Source organism: Mercenaria mercenaria, chromosome 11 (assembly GCF_021730395.1).
Source record: "Mercenaria mercenaria strain notata chromosome 11, MADL_Memer_1, whole genome shotgun sequence".
Classification (NCBI taxonomy): domain Eukaryota; kingdom Metazoa; phylum Mollusca; class Bivalvia; order Venerida; family Veneridae; genus Mercenaria; species Mercenaria mercenaria.
In genome coordinates, this window is record NC_069371.1 from 50,721,497 (window position 1) to 50,744,936 (window position 23,440).

The following is a 23,440-nucleotide window of genomic DNA, read 5'->3' on the forward strand; positions in this document are numbered from 1 at the left end:
ACAAACTACTGCCGATATTACGTTATAAGATTTGTAAACTTTGAAATTTGAAAACTGTTGCTTAAAGTTGATGTCAAAATTGAAAAGTGCATGATAATTTGTTGAATCACAGATGTGAATTAAAGTGACTTTATGAATTGAAGCGAGATATTTAAACCAGCTGACTTTGTCCAGTTTTCAGTAATTATTTTTCTATAATTTAGAAAAAGAAACAGGTATAGACATTATGAAATTAGTCAAAGCGATTTCGACTTTACTGGTGATAACGCTGTGTTTAGTTGAGGCGGAGCAACGTGAGTTGCGGTTGCTGGGACTCTTACCTATGTCTGGGAACGGTTCGACCACTGGAAGATCATGCCTTCCAGCTGTACAGATGGCGGTTAACGATATTAATGTACGGGAAGATATACTTGCAGATTATCATCTGACGTATAAATGGACTGATAGCAAAGTAAGTTGAAATGTAACAAGATACTTTTATAAAACAATTTGTACATACTGAGTTAGAATTACTTAAAAATCGGCCGGCAATAAATGAAACACAAATTACAATTAAAGAACTCATTTGCACAGAAAAAAAAAAACAATATTGGCATGGCAATTATGCTATGGCAAATTAAAAATAGGTAAAGCGTTTTGCCACATTAAACAACTGATTTGCCAAGGCCAATTCGATTTTGCTAAACGAAATGCAATCAATTTACTCATATTTACAAATAAATAATAATGACAGGCAATTGATAAATTCTTATTTTAAAACATGTTAGTAGATCCAACAAAGACAGTTTCCGTGTTTTAAAGTCGTATAAATATCAGATAAATGTGTCAAATACCGACGTAGCAAATAAAAACGACATTCTTTACGTTCCTTTAATATTTCAAAACTGAGTTCCTTTGATAATGCTTTCCTTTAGTTTTGCATTCCTTTAATAATACGTTCGTTTTTGAAGCTTCTCATTGTTATTGTATTAGAATAAGAACATGTGATTACAGTAAGTAAACCAACGTGTCACCCTGTCTGGCTATAGACACTGACATAATTTTCGCATGAATTAAAAGTACCTCAATTGTATCAATAAATAATGTTTAATGACTTTTAATTAAGTGAAAACAAAACAAATTCTCAAGATTGTTTGGTAAACATGTGGTTAGTGAAGCATACTACTAGCTTTGTAAGGTATTTTGGATTTTTTATTCAAACTGTTTTTACGTTAAAAGTCAGAAAAGTAGTTTTTTTCCATTTGTGTGTACATTTAGCTTCTAATGAAAAGTCAACAGTAAACCCCAATGATTTACTATTATGAAATGCAATATACGGCTCCTTCTGATACATATTGGACATGTTAAATTAATGCAGAGACCGGTAGATGTATGCTTTTAGAAATAGACAATATAGATGTATACTTTTGAAAAAAGACAAACATATCGAAGAGGATAGCCACAAAATATGCCTAATGAAAGACCAAAATCGTTGGCTAAATTACAGTCCGTAATAAAAAAAAATGTATCATAAAATTGTTCATATACTTTCCATCACGTAATTTTATTCTAGCACTTCCACTACGTCATATTATGTTTTCATTTTAGTGTAACTTCGGAACTCCAGTAAATCGAATGTTTGAAGCATTTTGTAATGATCCACCTTATGTCATCTTGCTAGGAGATGGATGTTCGGTCGGATCAGAGGCTACTGCTCAAGTTTCACATCTCTGGAACCTAACACAGGTTTGTTAAATGATTTGTTTTTCTAAAACCTTTAACTAAACACGAGAAACGACATAATTACAATAGAACGATCTGAATAGTGTATTTAATTTTTGACAGCTCAGTAGAAGAATAAATGTCAGGAAAATGCCCAAGATTAACAGATTTAAAAAAAAATAACTTAGATTATCTTATAGAATGTAAAGCTAATTTATTTTACACGATGTAATATATACACAATATGGCATAGCTTTTCTGCCTGTCTCAAGCTTTACAAGAACTGTCTGGAATTATGCACACAATTCGTGCAATGTTTTCAAGCCCAATTATATGTATCGTATCCGACGACTGTTAACTCTGATAAATAACTTTTAAATCGGTGTAAAAGTTTACATTTTCTCCTAAAGTTCTTGTCAGTTTCATAATTCTTTCGTATTATCCAATTTCCCTATAACTGCATTTTCTAATTGCAGTTTTCCTATAGTTCGCCGTCGCCAATCCTGTCGGACAGAAACCGGTTTCCTTACTTTTTTCGAATAGGAACACCAGACCAGAAGATGAATCTTGCAAGAATAGCGTTGATGAGAGAATTTGACTGGAAGAAAGTGGCAACAATACACCAAGCGTTAGAATTCTTCTCCGTGGTATGACTTTCTCGTAATAATTTTATGAATGTAAATGTATTGCGCCGTCTGGAACTTCATTAATATTTATATCGTATCAAATTCAGTACTTATTATTCATTCTAATATACCTAGCAATGCTTAAATCAACACAACGATATTATGTTGACGTCACGTCGACGTGATATTTAGCGCCATGTATGCATCTAGAAATAGCGCTTTCAAATTTGATCAAGTATATTTTGAATTTTTAATTAATAGCATGTTTGAAACGAAATGTCACATAGCACAACTGCCTTCATTAATTTACACATGCACTGAGTTGGTAATTCGCTTTTCAGAATAATTCGCCATCATTTGTGCCCTAATGGAACTCTTCCGTAAGACGTATTACCATTTCTGGTCCTGGCGTATATAAACAAAGAAGCATGACAACCCACCATTTGGCGCTAAACTTGCACGAAAAAAAAGACAACAATTCCATACTATTTGGTTCAAATTTTACAATAAAAGACATATTAGAATCGATATCGAACTAGTTTTTAGCAAAACCGAGTGTTTAAACACTATTTATACACGATGGCTGGTTATACGTCGGGCGTAATAATTTCACGAGGGAGCAATTATTACGCCCGACGTATAACCATCCATCGTGTATAAATAGTGTTAAAACACGGTTTTGCTATAAATTATTTCTTAATTAAGATAAATTGTATTTAGATGGAAACAAGGAAAGAGATCCAGTAGAAATAGAGACAGTCCATGTTTGCAGTTTACCTACTAAAAGCGTAGTCATAACCAACTACGCAGTTATATTTATTATATATCGTAGACTTCTATTGTCTGATACGGATTATAATGTACTATTTTGTTAATATTTTATTGTATATATACACACATGTGTTCATCACATTTATGCAAAAGTTGAATGTTAAGGGTAGATTTCCTGGAAGCATGGAGTAAAACAAACACTGCCGTCGGAGCAACACATCGCCAAGTACCCCCGCCGCGAATAGACTGCTGTGATATGCGTTGCTTCAAATATCCATCAACAAGTATATTTTGATTCAATGAATGATGAAAAAATAAGAATTTGCTAAAGAAAGGTGCGTGAAGGAGAAAGGAGAAAAACAAGTATGAATATTCAGTTCAAACAAATTCATACTAATGTTCTGGGAAGAAAGTTAATATAAAAACTTTATCAAGGTCCCTCAAATATATGAATTTCCGTTTTTTAAATTAAAACCTTTCCACTGGCTTAATGCATTCTTTCAGTATTTTAATGTTGCTTACGTTCAATTTATCTATTCACTTTTAGGTCATTGATGACTTTGTTCAGCACATACAGAATACAGACATTACAATTCTGTCCCAAGAAATATTAATCAACGACCCTAAAAACAGAATTCATAACTTAAAGGTAAGAAACAAAATGGGTTTTTCATTCTATTTCCATTATATTTTGTCTCATAAGAACTTTATTTGGCTCGCATAACAATCATGCATTTGTTTCGACTATAAAGAAACTGAAGAATTTTCATAATGGGAGTCTATAGGAAAATCACAATTTCGATAACATTTTCGCGAATAGAAAGTTTGCTACAATGTAGATTTTTAGGAAACTACGAAAGTCGTCAATAAACATGTGACCTTTAATATAATGAAATAAAATGTGTATGTCCGTGTGCTTGTTTTTTAGATTTTTGCCCATGATTAAAAAGATCCACACTTTTCAGACTGATTTTAATACATCATTTGGAATTATTCAACGTGTCAAATGTTTTTATATCATATTTCAACCTTAGAAAGATAGTTATGTGCTGTTGTAATAAATTAACTCACGAGTTGCCATTTATTTATAAAATGGTTTTCATTTCCGTACGCCAAATCCAGGCTTTATTTTACGTTATCCGGCATAATTACGTTACGCCATTACTACTGGTTTATCAAACGTGCAGAACAATATTAAATGATATATGTTGGATTTATTTCATTTTTTTCATCGGGTACTTGAAATATAACGGTAAATTGTATTTGATAATTCTACTCAAAGAGCTATAAAAATAAATAGATCGGCAACTTGAAAGGCATATAGAGCAAATCTCGCCAATATCACGTGGCAACTGAATGAGATCTTGTTTTACCGGTATATGAAACAGACAGCAGAAGGATAAAAATTTGTGTCATGAAAAGCTTTCTATCAGATCGTTTGTTTATAATGATAATGGTGTTTTTTAAATGTTATTTGGATTTTCTACACGGGGAAGGAATGAATTTATGATTGGAAGTCTGAGAAATCAACAGTTGTCGTTTGAACATTGGACCCGATTGGACCCGATTCCGTTTATTACGTGCCAGCCTTATCGCCAGTCTAATACTTTAATAAGCGTCTGTTGATTTGATCACGAGTGATCAAGTCAGCAAACGCTTCAGTAAGATAACGCGGTGACACGAGCTTACGCGAGATTACCTCATGTTGCCATTCTGTGTATTTTATACTTTTTTGTTCTTGTGATATTATAAAATATAAGTTCTTTTAAATTAACTGGACGTGGATGAATTTGAATTAAAAATAATCAGAAATGCTTATCTAAAAATCGCAGATCAAATGAATCTTATAGACTATAAATTTCAAAATGAATAATATTTAACTTTTTTCAACATAAATGTTGTGACGTCATGATGTTCCGGTCGTAGAGTTACTTTAAATTTCTTCATGTTCTTAATTTGACAGTCAGTATTGATTTAGGTGTTATATTTTTCTAATTTTTAAGCTCACAATCTAAAAATATCTCCCTTAAAATATTATCTAGATGCGTGATGCTAGAATAATAATGACCAGTCTTTATGAAGAGAGAGCGAAGGAAATTTTGTGTGCGGTAAGTTTATAAAATTTTGCATTTAACGTGGACAAATAAATATTGAAAGCTTTGTGAAAGTCTGCTGAATTATTAAGATGCAGCATGCAGTACCAGAAGTTCCTCTTTTTGATAAAAAGTGTGGTTTCTGATTTATTTTTGTTTATTGGAATGTCTGTATCCTAACTGTTTTTTAAACGTTTGTTTCTTAAATTAAAGTGCGGTATTTTACCTCCTTCTTCAGAACTGGATGTATCTCTAGAGAATCAACCAAACAACTTTAATTATTTGCGTTTGCCTATTGTTATATTTTAAGGATCAAATACAGAAACATATATCAGAACAAAATGTTGATTTGAACAAAATGTTGATAATGAAGATAATAAATATACACCTATATTTTAACGATAGATAACATAAAGGGCAGGAGGATGTACGATGCATGAAAATTAAAGCACGAGTGCGCAGCACGAGTGATTTAATAATTCTCATTCGATCGACCTATTGTATTTTATCCGATGGTAAAATATAGGAAGACATTTATTATTTCGATTCTAACCATGTAGAGATAGCACCTAATTTTTTCAAATCATAGGTATGAAATTAAAGAGCTTTGAAATGAAGGCAAATGTCCATATATTTCTCACAAATAGATATATTGACAATATTTTTAAACCAGAAGCGTAGAGTTATGAGCATTTAATATTTCATATACAAATGTAAAAGAAAATTTTGTGATCAAGGAAAAGGAAAATGTAACTCTTCTTGAACATGGAGAGCAGAAACATCAAAGGGACATAATATATTGAATATTTTCTATTTGGGTGCATTTGATTTAACATTCAGCTGTGATCAGGATTGCTAAATAATGATACATGATACTGTTCGCTAAAAATGTAGAACATCTGGAGCAGTCTGATACCAGCAAAAACATGTTGTAGCAGAATGCAAATATTTAAGTTCTGATCGGGTCTCGAACTCAGGACCTCTCACACCTAAGGCAGACACTCTATCACTTCCCTGTAACAGCAGTACCTATAGCTAGCCAGTTTAAGTGCACCCTTATTCTCTTCCCGACTACATTACGTGAACTGGAACAATTTTGTGACAATAACATGTTCGGTGTACTCAGGATTATCGGCGTATTCGCTTTATTACCTAACACGGCAATTTTCGTGTAAAGAAAAAATATAATATAATTTTGCCAACATTTTAATCGGTCAAAACTGCCCAAATTTCTCTGACGTATTTCTTAGAGTATGAACTTACTAACTGGTAGTATCACTGAATCTTTTATATTTGACCTTTTAGCAGCAGGCGAACGGAAAAGACAATGAGCTTTGTCCAAATTTAAGCAATCATTTTACCAGTTTCGAGAGGATTTCAGTTGATAGGAAATTACAGTTACAAACTAAATACCTTTCTGCAACACACAAAGTCATAAGGATTCACTGTAAATTAGTATTATAACTCAGATCGACGGTCATTCATTCATTCCGATGATTCATAGACAAGAGTCCGTTGTTTACATTTTTAATCGTAACCGGTGCATTTGTAAAAACCACTATTTTTTGAAAAATCGATGTATGTGAAGAGCTCTGGTACGGTATCTAAACCATGCAAATATTTCGCACTTACTGTTGAATTTCATATCAACATTTGGTCTATATGCTGCTACAATGTACATCCTGGTTGGAAAGCATTGCACAACGGGATTTTTGAGGTATATTTATAAACTAGTAATTTAACAGGTTGCAATGGTTTGTGAAATACACTAAGCAGATCCAAAGAATACAGAGGATCTGTTATTTGACCAAGTGATATGATCTTAACTTGAGTATATTTCATAAAGTGATTGCTGAATCGTATTTTAGCCAAGGCTCTTGTTAGGAAATTCACAGAGTTCAAAACTTATTTGACTCCCCGTTTGAGTCAAAGACGACGTTTTATCCTTTGTTCTATATTTTATTATACCATGTTTATATGTTTAGCACTTGTATATTTTGTATATAAAGGGCATATAATAAGTTAAAGGTAGAATCCCTGTCTTACAATCATAAGAGATGAAATGTAAAAGCTTAGTATATCGAAAAATGATATAGTGGTTATTTTCTTATAAGTTTATAATGGAAATTTAATCGATAGAACCATGTATAATAAGTGGTATTAAAAAAAGGCATTCAAGGTCGGTCTCTATGGTCCAAAGATAGTCTGGGTTTTTGCCGGATGGTATTCCACTAATTTCTGGCGCGAGAATCTGGACGAAGTGGATTGTACCAAAGAGGAGATGGAAGAAGCAGGAGAGGGTGCATTCTTTACTGGACCAGTATTCAAAAACCCGATAGAAGAGAGAGGAGTAGCAGATCTTACAGGTAGGTTGATCTAGAAGGTGCATTTCAACCGGACTAGTTTTCAAAATCCAGACAGGGGAAAAACAAATCTGATATGTAGGTTTCTACAGGGTAGGGTACGTACCCTACAGGATCACTACAAAAGCAAAAACCCTGAACAATAGAGGGGAATAGTAAATCTGACTGGTAGGTTTTCCAGGGGCTGCATTCACTAGCCAAATCACTGCAAAAGAATAGAGGGGAATAGCAAATCTGACAGGTAGTTTATCCAGAGTTTATTCTGCACTGGACCAGTATTCAAAAGCCCAGTACAAGAGAGAAGACTAGCAATATGACAGGTATGTTCATCCAGAAGATTTATTCCTGACCTGATCGGATCCCAATAGAAGAAAGGTGATTATCAAATATAACAGGTTGACCAATGTTTATCAAAGTTGGCGAATAACTTTTAATTATTTTGACTGAAAGGTTTCGCTAAATGTCCATTACTTGTTGGACCAGCGTTGGAAAGTATAAATGTATATAAAATGTGTAAAAATGAATGTAGCAATAAAACTTAATAATATAAATAAATAGGTGTGTTGCATGCGTGTAACTCACTCGACCGGTGTATAATTCATTGTAATAGAGATAAACATACTTTATAGGTTGTGTTTGCAAACAGCATTAATGTTTAACAAACCTAGTTGAAGAAAGGGAATAGGTATGGGAGGTGACATTAGCTTAAAATTTGTATTAAATCTGTCTAATTTTTCAACGCTGTGAATTAGCAATAATAAATGACTATTTAACAATTTCTATATTTAACCTATTACTACATGCTAAAGACTACGAATAGTATTGACACTTGTCGGTTTATTTCAGCTAAGGAATTTGAAGAGCGGTATTATAGCCACCCCACATACAATGCGCTATACAAAGACACTGACATTGTTGCCCATCAGTGCTATGACCATATTTGGATAGCGGCCCTCGCTTTAAACTGTTCCGATGCGAGACTTAAACAAATAGGTAGACAAAGTAGAATATTCTTTCTTTTAATTTACACATGGTTGTGTAAGTGGATGCATGTACCAAGTGTATAATTATATAAAACAAAAATGTACGTATATACGTGTCACTTAAATAACAATCAAGTTTGACCAAACAGATAGGTAGACTGGTTGATTGTGCTAACGACACTTAAAAGTCAGACCTATACATTGTTTACATATTACAATATATCTACTAATCGATCCATAACATCGGTAAATCTGCGGCTTTCTTTTGCAAGATCCGGATATTAGATTCTAAAGATCTCCAGAGGTGGTAGCACGATATCTTTGAATATTTAATATCGATTTTATGTCCAATATTTGTTTTCCCTGTGTAAAATTGTGGCCCATGGTTCTTTATTTTACAAATGTCTTACAAAGAAACATTGCTTTTACACTAGGGTAACTGTAACGTTAATAACAGTCTATAAACAAATAAAACTACAATTCTTAAAATTAATTTTCCGTATGTTTAAAATGGATGCAATTTGCAGTGGAAATGCATATCAGAACTTGTTTTGATGATCAATTCAAAATTATTCAAGACATTTTCAAAATTGGAAAACCTATTACCACCATCGGAGTTCTTTAGAATGATTCATAATGCGACTAATTTTGTCTAACAGTTCAAGAAAAATCAAGAAAAATCTTAGTACGGAAAAGTTGATCTAACAAAACAGTGGTTCTATTACTTACTCGAAAATAATTATTGTATCTGATGGGTGTATGTATTTGCTCGTAAATATCTAAGGCATGTTAGAATATGAACATATTTTCAATTTTCAGAATATCCAAAAACGCTTGATATGTTTACATACCAGGATTCCGATATCAACGATATTATTTTCGACTGTATGTCAAAGACAAACATAACAGGCGTGTCAGGAAGAATTGTTCTCTCCACAGAAGTTGATCCTGATAGAATTTTGAAAATAGAGCGTATACAAGGTGAGCCATTTTTGCATTGGTGTATCGCACGTGATTTCCCTAGGTAAGATATAAAATAACAATTTCTGATAGAATTCAGCAGACAGTTTATATTAAATAGTAAAACATTATATTTTCTTAATGATTGTAGTTTATTCGGATTATATATCAGTGATCCTCTTAGTTAACAGTTGGCTTGTTTGCATACATGCTTTTGTTAGACATTGTGTTTTACACTGGCTGTGTATAAGTTATTACACACCAGATATTTTAATCTTATATGTAAAAGAAACATAATTTCTTTTTGATTTACTTCTAAAATGGCTTTAAAAAGCAAATACAAATTACATCCACTCAACGTCATTAAGTCATAATGTTTGTATGAGATTGTTTTATATATTGTAATATGAAATGCTTTATTTTTTCTACATCTTGTGGTAAAAAATACGAACATTTAAATCTGTATTAAAGTTTATTTTGTATTTAATAAAAATATTGTTGAAAAATTGTACGTACAGTTAATCAGAACATTACCCTACACATTTTCTTAATTACGTGTTATGCAAGTAGCCAAGTAATGTTAACGACAATGTTTTAGGTGGGAAGCGGCATTTTGTTGGAATGTATAGACAAGACATGGATCCATCATATTTCGACTGGATAGAGGGTGCTATTTTGTGGAAAGGTATGTTTATGGTTTGTTTCATTCTTATATTCCACTTTCTGACTAGCAATACTGTGTTTGATACTTAGAGATTTACATGACTTATATTTTATTTTCATAAGAGGTAAATATGACACCTCATAAAGAGTTTGATTTCACATACAGTTCGTGTAAATAGGTCTTGGTAAATACTGCAAATTTTCACATTGCTTGCATTTCGTTAACGCAAACGTCAATAATATGACGTTTTAAAGCAGTTTGATTTCACATACAATTGGTCTTGGTAACTATTGCAACTTTTCCACATGATTTTCATCAGACAGCTTGCATTTTGTTAACAGAAATGTCATACAGCATAAATTCATCCGTAAACCAAAGGAGTCTTAGAAATAAAACAATAAATAATTAAAGATAATGAAATTACATTTTTAAAGGACGAGTTCTCAAAGAAAAGACCGATTTGAATTGAAAGTGTAAATATCATAAGAAATAATGACACATTCTGTAGCATCATCATATATTCCAAATCCATTAAATGAATCGAATTGGTTGAAATCATCAAATATATTTATGTATTCCTAGATGGCATTATACCAAGAGACTCTACACTCATCTTAGAAAAAGAAAAAGATATACCACCGTACCTATTAGCAGTGATGTCATCATTTTCTGGGCTCGGCATTTTCTTAAGTGTGGTCTTTTTTGTTTTTAACGTAGTTTATAGAGATAACAGGTAAGCTGAATAAGGTTTACTTTAAACGGTCTTATCTCCACATTTATGTCAAGTTTTTGAAATTTAAATTGTTGAAAATGGTAAATAAATGAAGAAACAAAATGGTGCAGTAAGTTTTAGACAGCACACAATGTGTATTTATAATCGTCATAATGTCTGTAAAATCAAAACACCTGAAAAAAGCTATACAAAGATGGTATTAAGCTGCTTTAGATTAATTTCTTTTATCCAAGTAATAATTCTGTTCAATGATTTGTTAACGCCCGTTTTGAAAAATGAGACATAAGGCGAGTATGTCTTTCGTCTGTTCGTTCGAACTTCTGTTTGCCTGTCGATCATCTTTTTTCCGGGGCTTAATTTAACAAAAATGTTTTAAGGTATTGTCTTCGGACTTGGCAGGCTACCGCATTAATTCCCCATCTGTTCCATTCCCCAAAGCATAACCTCGCTTCACCCTCCAACACTCACGCCAAACATGTAATATTCTTTAAATAATACTTCCTCCTCCTTTTAGCTAAAACTTTGGACGTATATTGCACGCATTGCAAAGCTATTGTTTAAAATAATATACGTCCAAAATTATTTCACAAATTATGATTTACTTACTTTCAGCATGGTTTGATATTTTTTCCAAAAAGCTTTGTTACGGAATAGGCTAATCAAACATTAGGTAATTTAATTGTTGTTCTTTCGTCATGAAACAGGTTCGTGAAGATGTCTTCACCAAATATCAACAATGTTCTGTTACTCGGCTGTGTCTTGTGTTATTGTACAGTCTTTTTTAAAACATCAGAGTCGTATAAAGCTGCGATATGTAAGGTCAGTCCACATTAATGATAAGCTTCCTTTTGATAACCGTGTAATACAAATGTTGACTACTCAAAGTGTTTGTTTGGTTTATACTAATTTATTTTAGCTCAGTTGTGATGAAAGCTTCAAGCTTATTTGAACCACTCTCGAGTCCGCTTCTGGAAAAAACCAGTACTCGTGTCATATGAGAAGGCGTGGTCGTGACCCCAGTGGGGTTCGAACCCACTACCCTCGGTTTGAGCGGCCGAAACCTTAACCACTAGACCACCGCTCCCCTGAAAGTGTATCGTTCAAAATAATGATACGCAAAATGTAAGAAAATGTTTTGATGGCTTTTTTGATTGGTTCAGTATATAGGATGATAAGATTCGCTATACAGATGATATATGGTATGTGCATGTATGTATTTCATTTGAATAACCCTTCAACATATGCATGCATATTTTTCTTCTTTTCTTTTGTTGCGTATGAAGGCCTAGATCTTGGTAGTGGGCTAAGGGAATTGCGACTTCTTTGTAGCAGCAGGGGTCGGACACTTTCACAGTATGGTTCCAGTATACAACGTCATATATTAATTTGGAAGGCAATCAGCCATGAAGTTGCATTAGCATTGCAATTTTGACAGAAGAGACATTTTCAAACTTTTTATATGTGAAACACTCTCATCTTAAAAAGTTGATTAGTTTGGCATAATACTTTTATCAAAATATATTTTATCTATAAAACAACTTCAGGAAGATAATAAGGATATTAGGAAGTGAACGATAATTTTTCGTTAGTAAAACGTATTTTATAATTTTGGGAGTTTTATCATTTTGTTTTGATTTCAGAAGTTTAAAAATTGTTACTTCATATTTAGTAAGTTACAAACAACTTTAGATATATACTGCAAATTTTACAATGAGCATTTTAATTCTCTTCTGTTAATTCTTGTTTTTTACTATGTTCAGCGTATTTAAAACGTAGCAACATTTGTTTGCATGTGATCATTTGTATGATCAATTTAAATACCGTTTGACATTTTTATGCAATTACGCAACATTTTCCAGTATTGAAGCACCAAAGTCATAACCTATCTTGCTACATATATAAATGTAATTATTATAATAATTAAATATTATTATTATTATTGTTATTGTTGTTGTTCTTGTTGTTGTTGTTCGCTGGACGAATATCACCATTTTATTATATTCAACATCGAGTAAGAAAGTTGGGTATAGGTTACACACATTTTAACCTTAATAATATGGAAGAAACCTTTCATATCTCCAGTGTCTGTTGGAAACGTCGAGTTTTACTTATAAACTTACGATAAACAAGTACTGAACATTCACGTATAAGCTGCAGATAAGCTTTGACTTGTATATTGGATTGTGGGGTGGGGCGGGGGTGCAGTTATAGCTTTTAACTTGGTTTTTAACGTCAAAACGACACAATAACAGCTCCATCAGAGAGTTGTCTGCACTTGATGGAGGGAGTGTCTTCCCGGCATTCCGGCATTATTTACGACTGATGCGGGCAGCTTGGTGGCTAAAGACCTTCCATAAGCCAGATGGATCACATCCGCACATGACAGAATTCTACATCCCAAGCGCATTGTCGAACCCACATCAGTGAAGGCCAAATGATTTGAAATCAGTGACTTTAACCACTCGGCCATTCAGGCTTGGTTATAACTCCCAAAACAAATTTACGTATGGACTAAACACTACGCTTGGCCCCAAAGTATTGTCAATAGACACTTTAAATTGATAACGAAATATGAATAACAGATATTATTTTATTTTTCTATAATATGAGATTAATTTTTTCAAAAATGCTAGATATATATGAACTTCATAATTATTTTTCACTCCATCGTATTACAACGACAGTTTGAGAAATATTATTTAGGGATTGCTGTAACATAAATATTTTCAGCAAAAAACTTAATTGTAGCACATTCGAGTGTAACATGATTATTTAAATTTACTTTCAGGTCCGCATATTTTGTTTCAGTCTTGGATTCACTATAACATTCGGCGCCTTGTTTTCCAAGACATGGAGAGTATACAGAATTTTTACCAACCAGAATCTTCGTAATAGGGTAATAACACTATTCGTTGATGGTCTTATAATTGTCTAACAGTAGAATGTTTCAATTTTTGCTCTGGTTTCACTTCAAACGGTAATCGCAGTTCATATGGCGACTCTCCACTTGCAATATTGGAAAAAAGATACCGATGTACCCTTTTGACATCAGAGGGCCACCAATAATTACCACCTTTTAATCAATTACTGTTAAATTTAACATTAGATTTATTTTCTCTATTATCAAAGACATTAAAAGCAAGTCTCTTAAGTTCTAGGGAAATTAAGTTCTGATTGATCTTTAAAGTTTTCTTTCAGTGTCGTCATTTCAAATTTGTTATGAATGAGGCTTATCCAATGATATGTTTATTCATATGTCACGTGACATGTTTAGGCCAATGAAACGACATGTTGCTAAATGAGTAGAAATTATTCCAAAGTGAAAAGTCGTATAAAATTTCAGTCTGTCAAAGATTATCAGCTCTTGATTGTAATTGGATGTTTGGTAACTGTACAAATGGTTGTTGTCATTCTATGGGAAACAATTAGTCCTCACCAGCTAAATACAAAATTTCTAGCGAACGAGGTAAGCATGCTCTTTTAACACAGCATTTGATTTTATGTCAATAATTAATCGTACTGTTTAAAAACATTATTATTGAACATGATATTCTATCAGTAAACTATTAAAATGTCAACAAAATTAAATTGCATTTACGTCAATATCTTCATTTTACGACCTCGGAATATTTTCTAAATGTCATAAAGATACGCGTGATACATTTGGAAATTATAAGTAAACAGGAGTTTAGATACCGACTAATAAATGTCCAGATAGCAGAAACGAAATAATTCCCCTTCCTTACTGTATGGTAACTACAACGGTAGCTGTGTGGATCTGTCCAATATGTTCGCTCAAAAGAAACACAAAAAAACAAAGGATAATCATGTACGTTCTTGAAGATATTCCCTACGTCTTTTTCATTTTTTTACCAAACTCTTTTCAGTAATCCATTTTAATGTCTAAAGAAGTAATCGCCACCCTGGCATTGCGATCTTCAGGAATGTATTTAATAAATATATCTTCTAAACTCATAGAAATTATTAAATTTCGTGTCAGATGTTCTAAAATTCCGCTTTCATTGTTAGCCGAACTATTTCGGCTTCACAGGTGTGACTATATTTGATGATAACTCTAGTTTGTATATGCATAAACTGTGTTATGTACAAATCACCTAAATATTTAAAAGAGAAACTTGAATGTTACGGTTTGGATATCATGTGTACACCGGTTTGGAAAACTTGGTCTCTTTGGATGTTTGCGGTTTGGATTTTTTTTATCACTGCGAATTTTAAGCTAATCATGTTTATTTCTAAGTAACATTTTCATATTTTGCATTGCAAACATAATCGGTTAGTGGCACATGTTCAAATATATCGTCCGACAAGCGAAGCATGGTCATCAATCACTTGTTGTTAGGTTTATATGAAAGTATATGCTTATAAAATAGGGATGTATATTCATTTGTTGATCAATATGAAATGCTTATGTTAGATATGTATCGAATCAAACCGATGCTAATACTGCCAATTTGGAAGACAGTCTTTTCAAGATGGTTTGAAATTGATACCAGATTACCTTAAAAAGAATATTAAATTTGACAGCGTTGTTGTGCTAAAGTTCTATGAGGGCTAGATTTAGGTTTGTACACATTGGCATTCACCTCAGACGTAATATTTGAGTAAGCACTTGCCTAAGAAACACCCTCGTTGAACAATATCTGTAGAGTCTGCCAGAAATTCGTTTAGCGATAGGTTGAATATTTAGTGGTTGCAATACAGTGCTAACAGACGACTAGTGTACCTTGTCACATTTCTATGTGTACCATAAGGCTTATATTCCCCAGTGGTGAATTTGCTAATGACAGTTTCAGGGTGGTACTAAACTGTTTGTTTGCATTGTTTCCTCTAGGTTATTTATAGGTTAACTTTTGGATATGCATTTTTGTGTGAACACATCCATGCATATAGTGTTGTAAGGTTTTCGGTTGGAAGGGACTGCGTACTTAGAACGTGGGTTTTCCCTATATTTTCTCTTGTTATAATTTTCATTTTTTAAGTGTAGCAGTGACATTTTCCCATCTAAAACATCAGTGAGAGAGGAACGACCAAGAAAAACAATGTTAAACACCATTCATCATAGTTGGAAATTCAAACGCACAAGCCTATTACTTTACCGTATGATAGGGTGCAAGAATACATAATATTGTTAAGTTTGCATGGCGGCTAGTTTACCAAATGATAGTGCCCCATTTAAAGCCCTTTCCTGTCTCCCGATCCTGCATTTCAAAGGCAAGTAGGTACAATGTAGAACTTGCTTAAGACATAATTATTCACTTTCTTGTTTATTTATATGCTGATATCTGTTTTAAATCTGAAAATCATTTTACATCTGTCTCGTTGAAAATGGGCAACTATAATTGTTATTGATTTTTACTGTTTATTATTGGCACTGGCATACGAGTGGTATCAGAGTTGGGAAGCCAACTCTAAATATATCCATGTTTTACCAGAAATATTCTGAACTAAGAACTGTTTGTAAAATACATATGCCTTCCATGATGGCCTGTGCCATTCTTAGTCCTGAGATAAAAAGTATGTAAGAAGAAAAAAAGAAGTCCACAAAAAATCATAACCAGGTAGAGATAAGTAAAATTACACCTAAAATGTGATAGTAATATCCATGTTGTACCACAGAAAAGTGGTATTGGTTTTTGCCCTACGGCCAATAATAAAAAAGTACAAAAAAATCTTCGTATACTGCTTAACTCTCCTTCCGGGTATTATTAGCAGATGCGCAGTCAGTGCAAGAGAAAGATTTTTACAATAATTTTTAGCGTAGGCAGGAGAACAATTCCAGATGGAAGGTTAATCCATAAGACCAGAGTACTTGGAAAAAGGAAAATTTGTAGTAATTGGAAACAGTATGGATTTGTCTATAGGACAGGGGAACAGTCCATTATCCTTGAAAAGTAGCATACGTTTTTTTTTTAGCTATTTTTTAGCTCTGCTGGCCCTCTTAATACATGTGAAATTTCTTTTGTTTTAATTTGAAATTTAAGGGAAGAAAAGTAAAACAAAGAAAGTGAAAAAAAAAATTAAAATCAAAAAATATATATATTATTCAAAAATAAAAAATATTAAATAAAAAAATAGAAAAAAAAATAGAAATTTAACAATAAAAAACATTAAATTAAAAAATAAATAATTTATGATTTGAAAACGCTAGGTAAAGGGCTACTACATAATGCTACGTGCCAAATATCTAAGCCCAGGACATTACGGTTTCAGACAAGAAGATTTTTAAAGTTTTTCGTATAGGAATTAATTCTTACTCAGTAGAACAGTACACTGTTAAGCAGTTTATGCATTATTACAGTTTTCTAGTTTGTTTCTATCTTTAGCTCTAGCGGCCCCTAAAAGAGCCAAGTGCCCCCATTTGAACCAGTTTGGGAGAGAACCATATAATTATGCTTCAGACAAAGTTTAATGCAGATCCAGTAAGCGATTCATAAGAAGAAAACTTTTAAAAGTATTTCTAGTTTTAGCTCTAGCGGTCCCTAAAAGGAGCCAAGTTCCTCCATTTGAACAAACTTGGGAGACGACCATATAATGATGCTACAGACCAAGTTAAGCGGTTCATGATAAGAAGTTGTTTAAATGTATTTCTATTTTTAGCTCTAGCGGCCCCTAAAAGGGACCAAGTGTCCCCATTTGAACAAATTTGGGTGAGCACCTTATAATGATGCTACAGGCCAAGTTTGATGAAGATTTATCTAGCGATTCATGGAAAGAACTTGTTTAAATGTTGTTGTTTTCTATTTTCATATCTAGCGTCCCCTAAAAGGGACCAAATGCCATCTTTTGAACAAACTTACTAGAGGACCTCGCCAGGATGCTACAGACCAAATTTGGTGAAATTCTGATCAGTAGTTTCAGAGAAGAAGATATTTAAGTGAAAATGTGGACGACGGACGATTGACGACGGACGCCGGACCATCCACCTATACTAAAATCTTTTAGAAATGTTCCCGGAAAAAAATCCTTTGTTATACGTAACATGTTCTTGTGCATCAATAACAAAAATAATTAGTTACACTGTTAATTCTCGAAATTGTTTATACACAGGTTTTCCTTTCAGCTTAGATATTTAGTTTTATGTCGTTCAGGTTACTTCTTTCCCTAGATTTTATTCTCGGCGATACATGATCTTTTGTGTCGATTCGCCTTAAAATCCAACTCAATTTTATGCTAGCCATATTCAAGGTCACTCTGGTATCCCTGAAATTAGTGAAACTATAATTGTATCTGGTTTTATCAACCTTAATACCGATCATGTAAATTTATTTAACATCCAAACCCTTATATATACAGAATTCAAACTGTCTTTGATTACTCGTATCCAAAGCGTTACACACTTGATAATATTGCTGTTGACTTCAGATTGTATTTTGTCGCAAAAAAAACAAGATTTTCAGTTGAGAGACAAATAACTACATATGCAAAAGAGCTTTGTCTTTCTTCTTAACCGTTTTTCGGATGATACAACTGCAAGAAGTTTGATAACATCATTTATAAGTTTTGTTTTCGCTTCCTGAATGCAAAAATCTGCACGTTTTTTATCTTTTTATAATTTAGACTGGAATGCTTTAATCATTTGATATGTAAGAGTTTGAACCTTAGAACGATGAGTGAAAACGGTACAATTTTTTATTAAAAAATATGTGTTAAATGGTAGAATTCAGCAAAAATAACGTGATAGTTTTGTGTACTTATTCGGGATTAGGCTATATTGGTCAGCTCCAAGTAGACGGCTACCTGTGTAGTTACCATACAGTGTTCCTAGATATGGCAGGAAAATTATCTTGTTTTAATTTTCCTTATCAATTTTATGATATTGTTCCTATTTATAAAACTCGCTTACTTATGAAACTAAGACCAGATTTTGTATTAGATTTTGTTTCAGACACATACGTAGTTGGTTATTTATTTTTCAAGTTTAGAAATGAACAAAAAAAATCGAATCTAGTAATAAATCTTAATTCCTATGTTGATTGTTATGTATTCAATCGTTAAATTAACTTCATCTGTATTCTCACAGTATTTCGGATCTAATCAAAACTTTTGCGTGGTTTGTTGTAGGATATACCACAGTTGAAATGCACAGTAATGGAAATACGATAAACCACAAAGAGGCCTTGATTATATCGTTCTTACTTGTTCAAAATATTATAACCAAATTGATTTACGTTCATGGTGTTGTACAGTAACTGGCATCGTGCGCCAAATGGCGATCCCATGATGGTCTGCAAGTCAAAAAACGTTATCGTATCAAGTGAGAAGGACAGATAATGGAAACATATCTCTAATACGAAACGCTATGTTCATTTTTATAAATCTTTTCTGTTAACCTCAGTATTCACTTCAGGACAAATAAAGTTTGGTAGGACGTTGGTCAAATACTTTTCTGTCATATGTTATCTTTATAAACTTTGGTTTCTTATAATCAGACATGAAGCCAATGACTTTCAAATGTTATCTATTACATTCGATAACTATTACAGTTTGTTTCATAACGTCTACGTTTACATGTAATTAGATTTATCAAAATCATCAATAACTTGCAACTTCTCATGCGATTATAACGATACAATTACTTTTATAAACATCCATATTTTATACACTTTTAATGACTTCAAAGAACTTGAAGAAACATGCAAGCAAACACTCTTCATTTAACCATTATGTCATCTGATGTTTGTTTCAGCTGTTATACCATTCAAGAGTTCTTCTAATATGTTTTTTTGTTTCTTTTGCTTTAGAAGGTGAATGTTATTTTCACTTGTCTGGTACCGCTGTTTTAAGTAGACTGATACGTTTAAAACCTAAAGATAAATTTTTGATAACTCCATTGTAATATCCTCGTGTATGGCAAGTGTTATACCACTGGACATTTTTAAAGTTATTTTCTCAACAAAAATAGCATAATTATATTAATGTAACTGTTAATACCAGTAATCTCTCTACATAACGATAAAGGCAATAAGCACAAATTATCAAACAGACAGATTTTCTGGTTTGCTAATAACTTGTTTCAAAATAAAGAAACTATACCGAATATTTATTAGATCACTCCATATTCCCTAAACCCAAAATCAAATCACAGAATAATAACATTCAAGATCAAGCTTGAATGATTAATAAGTGCAATAAAATTTAGAACATTAATATATATAATGGAAGGTAATCGCTTGATTACGATTACATTGAATACTTTCAAATTACAATTACGACTACATATAAGAAAAGTCCAAAAGAATTTGTTTACCTTATATGACATGTCAAAATGTGATTGTTTACATTTGATAACGATTACTGATCACGATTACCTCATGTATGCTTATATTCATTCTTCCAGATATGCTGTTTTAAAGGTATTATCAATTGTTTTCAGTTAATGTGTCGAAATGTTGTAATGTTAGAGGGATCTAGTCACTATGATTACCTTATATCAATTAGGTATTGCATAATGTAATTGTATAATTTCTAGGTTTACATGATGAAAAATGGTGTAGAAGTACGCCCATTTGTCCGTGTGTGCGAGTCCAAATACTCTCAATATTTTGAATGGGCTTTGTACATTACACAAGGTGCTCTTCTTACGTTCGGAGCATTTCTAGCATGGGAAACCAGAAAGGTGTGTTAGTTTTTATTCTTACATTCTAATCATTTAGATTGTGCTGCCATTGATACTAACTAAAAGAACCAACATTCATCATTAAATAAAGCCAAAATTGATGTTTAAACAACTATAGTGTCCAAAATTGCAGAAATTATCTTTCAGAAATTGTTTTGACGATAAAATGATAAAGATAATTTTAAAATTTAAAAACAAAGTTTAAACACTACCCTTCGAGTGGTATATTAAAAGAAAGATTAAGTAAATTCTTGTTTCAGAAAAGTCGGATCAAGCATTAAATTGTTTGTCATAGTGATGTAGCTATGGATGAATGCTCCTTAAAGTGTTTAAAAAATCTTAAACTAAATCTGATGGAATCTGAAGAAAGTGTGGCAACAGTATTGCCTTCTTTTACATCAACAGGTAAAAATAGAAGTACTAAATGACACACACGAGATTGGACTTTGTATCTACAACGTGGTTATTTTAAGTGCAGTGGGCCTGATCATGACGTTACTGATGGAGGACAAAGATGCCTTGGTGTACGTTATTACATCCGGTTGTATTCAGATTGGAACAACTTTTATAGAGATTGTCATTTTCGTACCTAAGGTAAATATTGCATTTCAGCCAATTAGTTCTTTTATAATAAACTATTGTCTCTGGATCCAAGATTTGCTAGTATGATGTCAACAACTGATAAAATCAACTGTTTCATCGTTCATTGGGTGTGTCATTTATACATATATACATACACTTTTGTATGCCCACATATACCGATGTCTCTAGATTGTATTTTTTGTACTTGAAACATGTACAAATATTGAGTTCTGCTCAACCCGGGGATAGCGGGCGTGGACGGTAACATGCATTTTCACCACTCACTGCCTGGTGGATTTTTACGAAACATGATCTGTAACATTCCTGTGAGATTCTTGTTTAAGATTATTAGTCCCCTACTGGTTAAAACCCAGTTTCGGGGACTAAAGGGTTTCGCTTTTCTGTCCGTCCGTCTGTCCGTCCGTCATTCAGTCCGTCCGTCCGTCTTCAATTTCATGTCCGATCCATAACTATGTCATTTATCAAGGGATTTCAATATTACTTGGCACAAATGTTCCCAATAATAAGCCAACGTGTAATGCGCAAAACCGGACAACTGACTCAAATGTCTAGGTCACACTTGGATGTCAACAAGGCTTTTTTCCTGCCCGGTCTGTAACTCAACAATCCATGAAAGGAATTAAATATTACTTGGCACACATGCACCCTGTAGTAAGACAGTGTGTCATATATAACTTTCAGACCCCTAGCTTAAAGGTCAAGGTGACACATGGCAATCAAATATAACATGGAATTAGCAGGGTCTGTTTCGTGTCCGGTCCAGACCTCTGTCATCCATGAAGGGATTAGTACTCTGTTGCCTGGACTAAATGTTTTCCGTGCCATGCGCAACACCCAAAGCCCTAGCTCACTGGTCAAGGTCACACTTGGGGATCAAAGTTTATTTTCCTGTCCGGTCCATAAATTTGTAATGCAAGTGATTTAAACATTAGTTGGCACAAATATGTACTTGGATGAGACCACTTGGACCCTTAGCTCAAATGTAAATGTCAAACTTAAAGGTCAAAGACCAACTGTGTTTTTTTTACTGTCCGGTCTGTAACTCAACCTAATTTACAGGGTTTTTAATATTACATAAATTTACCCCATAATTAAACGATATGTCTTGCGCAACTCCCAGACCCCTAGCTCAAAGGTTAAGATAACACTTTGAGGTCAAATGTCAATGGTGTTTTTTCCCTGTAAGGTTAATAAGTCTGTCATCCATTAAAGATTTAATATTACTTTGCACAAATGTTTCCCATAATGAGACAACGTGTCTTAAGCAACACCCTTATCCCTAACTCAAGGATCAATGTCATAGTCGGAGGTTAAATGTCAATAGGGTTTTTCTTCCTCTCTCGTTCATAAATCTGTTATGATGCCAGTAATGAGACAATGTGTCATGTACAATACTCAGAGTCTTAGCTTAAAGATTCAAGGTCATAATTAAAGGTCAAATGTCAACATTGATATTTTCCTGTCCAATCTGTCAAATATTTTGATATTAGCTTATGTGTCAAATGGGCCTTATTTGAAAAATTGTCGGTGTATTTTGTTCAGAATTAATTCCCTTTCGTATGATGATTTCTTACATTTTTTCTCATATTTTCCCACCAATTTCAAAATGGAATGTTATCAGATTTTAATCCAGACGTTGTGTTATTACATATTGTATATATTTATAGTACAAAGTTGTTTATACATCATTGACAGTTATGAGATCATTATGTTACACTACAGAAGAAAATTATTTATAGTTTAATATAGAATAGTCATTTAAACCACTGCTTCCTAAAATAACAAGATTTCTTCGCCACTCTGAAACATCCTTGCAAGAAAATATCGCACAATTTATTAATTACTTTGCTTGACTCCTTCTAGACTGTCAGAGCTCAAAATAAGAAAACAAAAACAAAAAAAAACGTTTAAACGACTTGATTTATCTCCACTAAACTTGGCCTTCAGCATTATTTAAAGTTCTTTCTCAAGTCCATTCAAATGATTGTACTAAGTACAATTTAGGGGCCTCCAAGCCAAAAATGAAACACATACCTAACTAGGTAACATATTTTTCTCATGAGCCACCTGTTAGATGGTCACCAAAGTAAGTATGAAGCATTCCCGCAGGGTACTCGGTCAAGCTAGTTCTGCTTGACACTTTGTAGTGGCCGTCGACGCTAGAATAGAATACGGTTAATACACCTTCTTCTTATGGACTGATTGATATTATCTCATAACGTCTTTTGACGTATATTAAAAGTCAAATGGTCAAGGCCAGATGAGCGACTAAGGGCCGAAAATGCCCAGTTGTTGCTTAAACTTAA

At 33.0% G+C, this 23,440-nt stretch overlaps 1 protein-coding gene across 1 annotated transcript in view; it reads left to right on the plus strand.

The window, feature by feature from the left end:
- The first annotated feature begins 226 nt into the window (after positions 1–226).
- LOC128546777 (gamma-aminobutyric acid type B receptor subunit 1-like) overlaps positions 227–23,440 on the plus strand; it is a 28,291-nt gene continuing 5,077 nt past the window's right edge. The window contains exons 1-10 of the mRNA XM_053518094.1: positions 227–451; positions 1,588–1,725; positions 2,178–2,348; positions 7,362–7,557; positions 8,401–8,547; positions 9,357–9,518; positions 10,096–10,182; positions 10,744–10,856; positions 20,385–20,531; positions 20,937–21,125. Coding sequence (XP_053374069.1) covers positions 227–451; positions 1,588–1,725; positions 2,178–2,348; positions 7,362–7,557; positions 8,401–8,547; positions 9,357–9,518; positions 10,096–10,182; positions 10,744–10,856; positions 20,385–20,531; positions 20,937–21,125 — 1,575 coding nt within the window. The remainder of the gene's footprint in view (positions 452–1,587; positions 1,726–2,177; positions 2,349–7,361; positions 7,558–8,400; positions 8,548–9,356; positions 9,519–10,095; positions 10,183–10,743; positions 10,857–20,384; positions 20,532–20,936; positions 21,126–23,440) is intronic.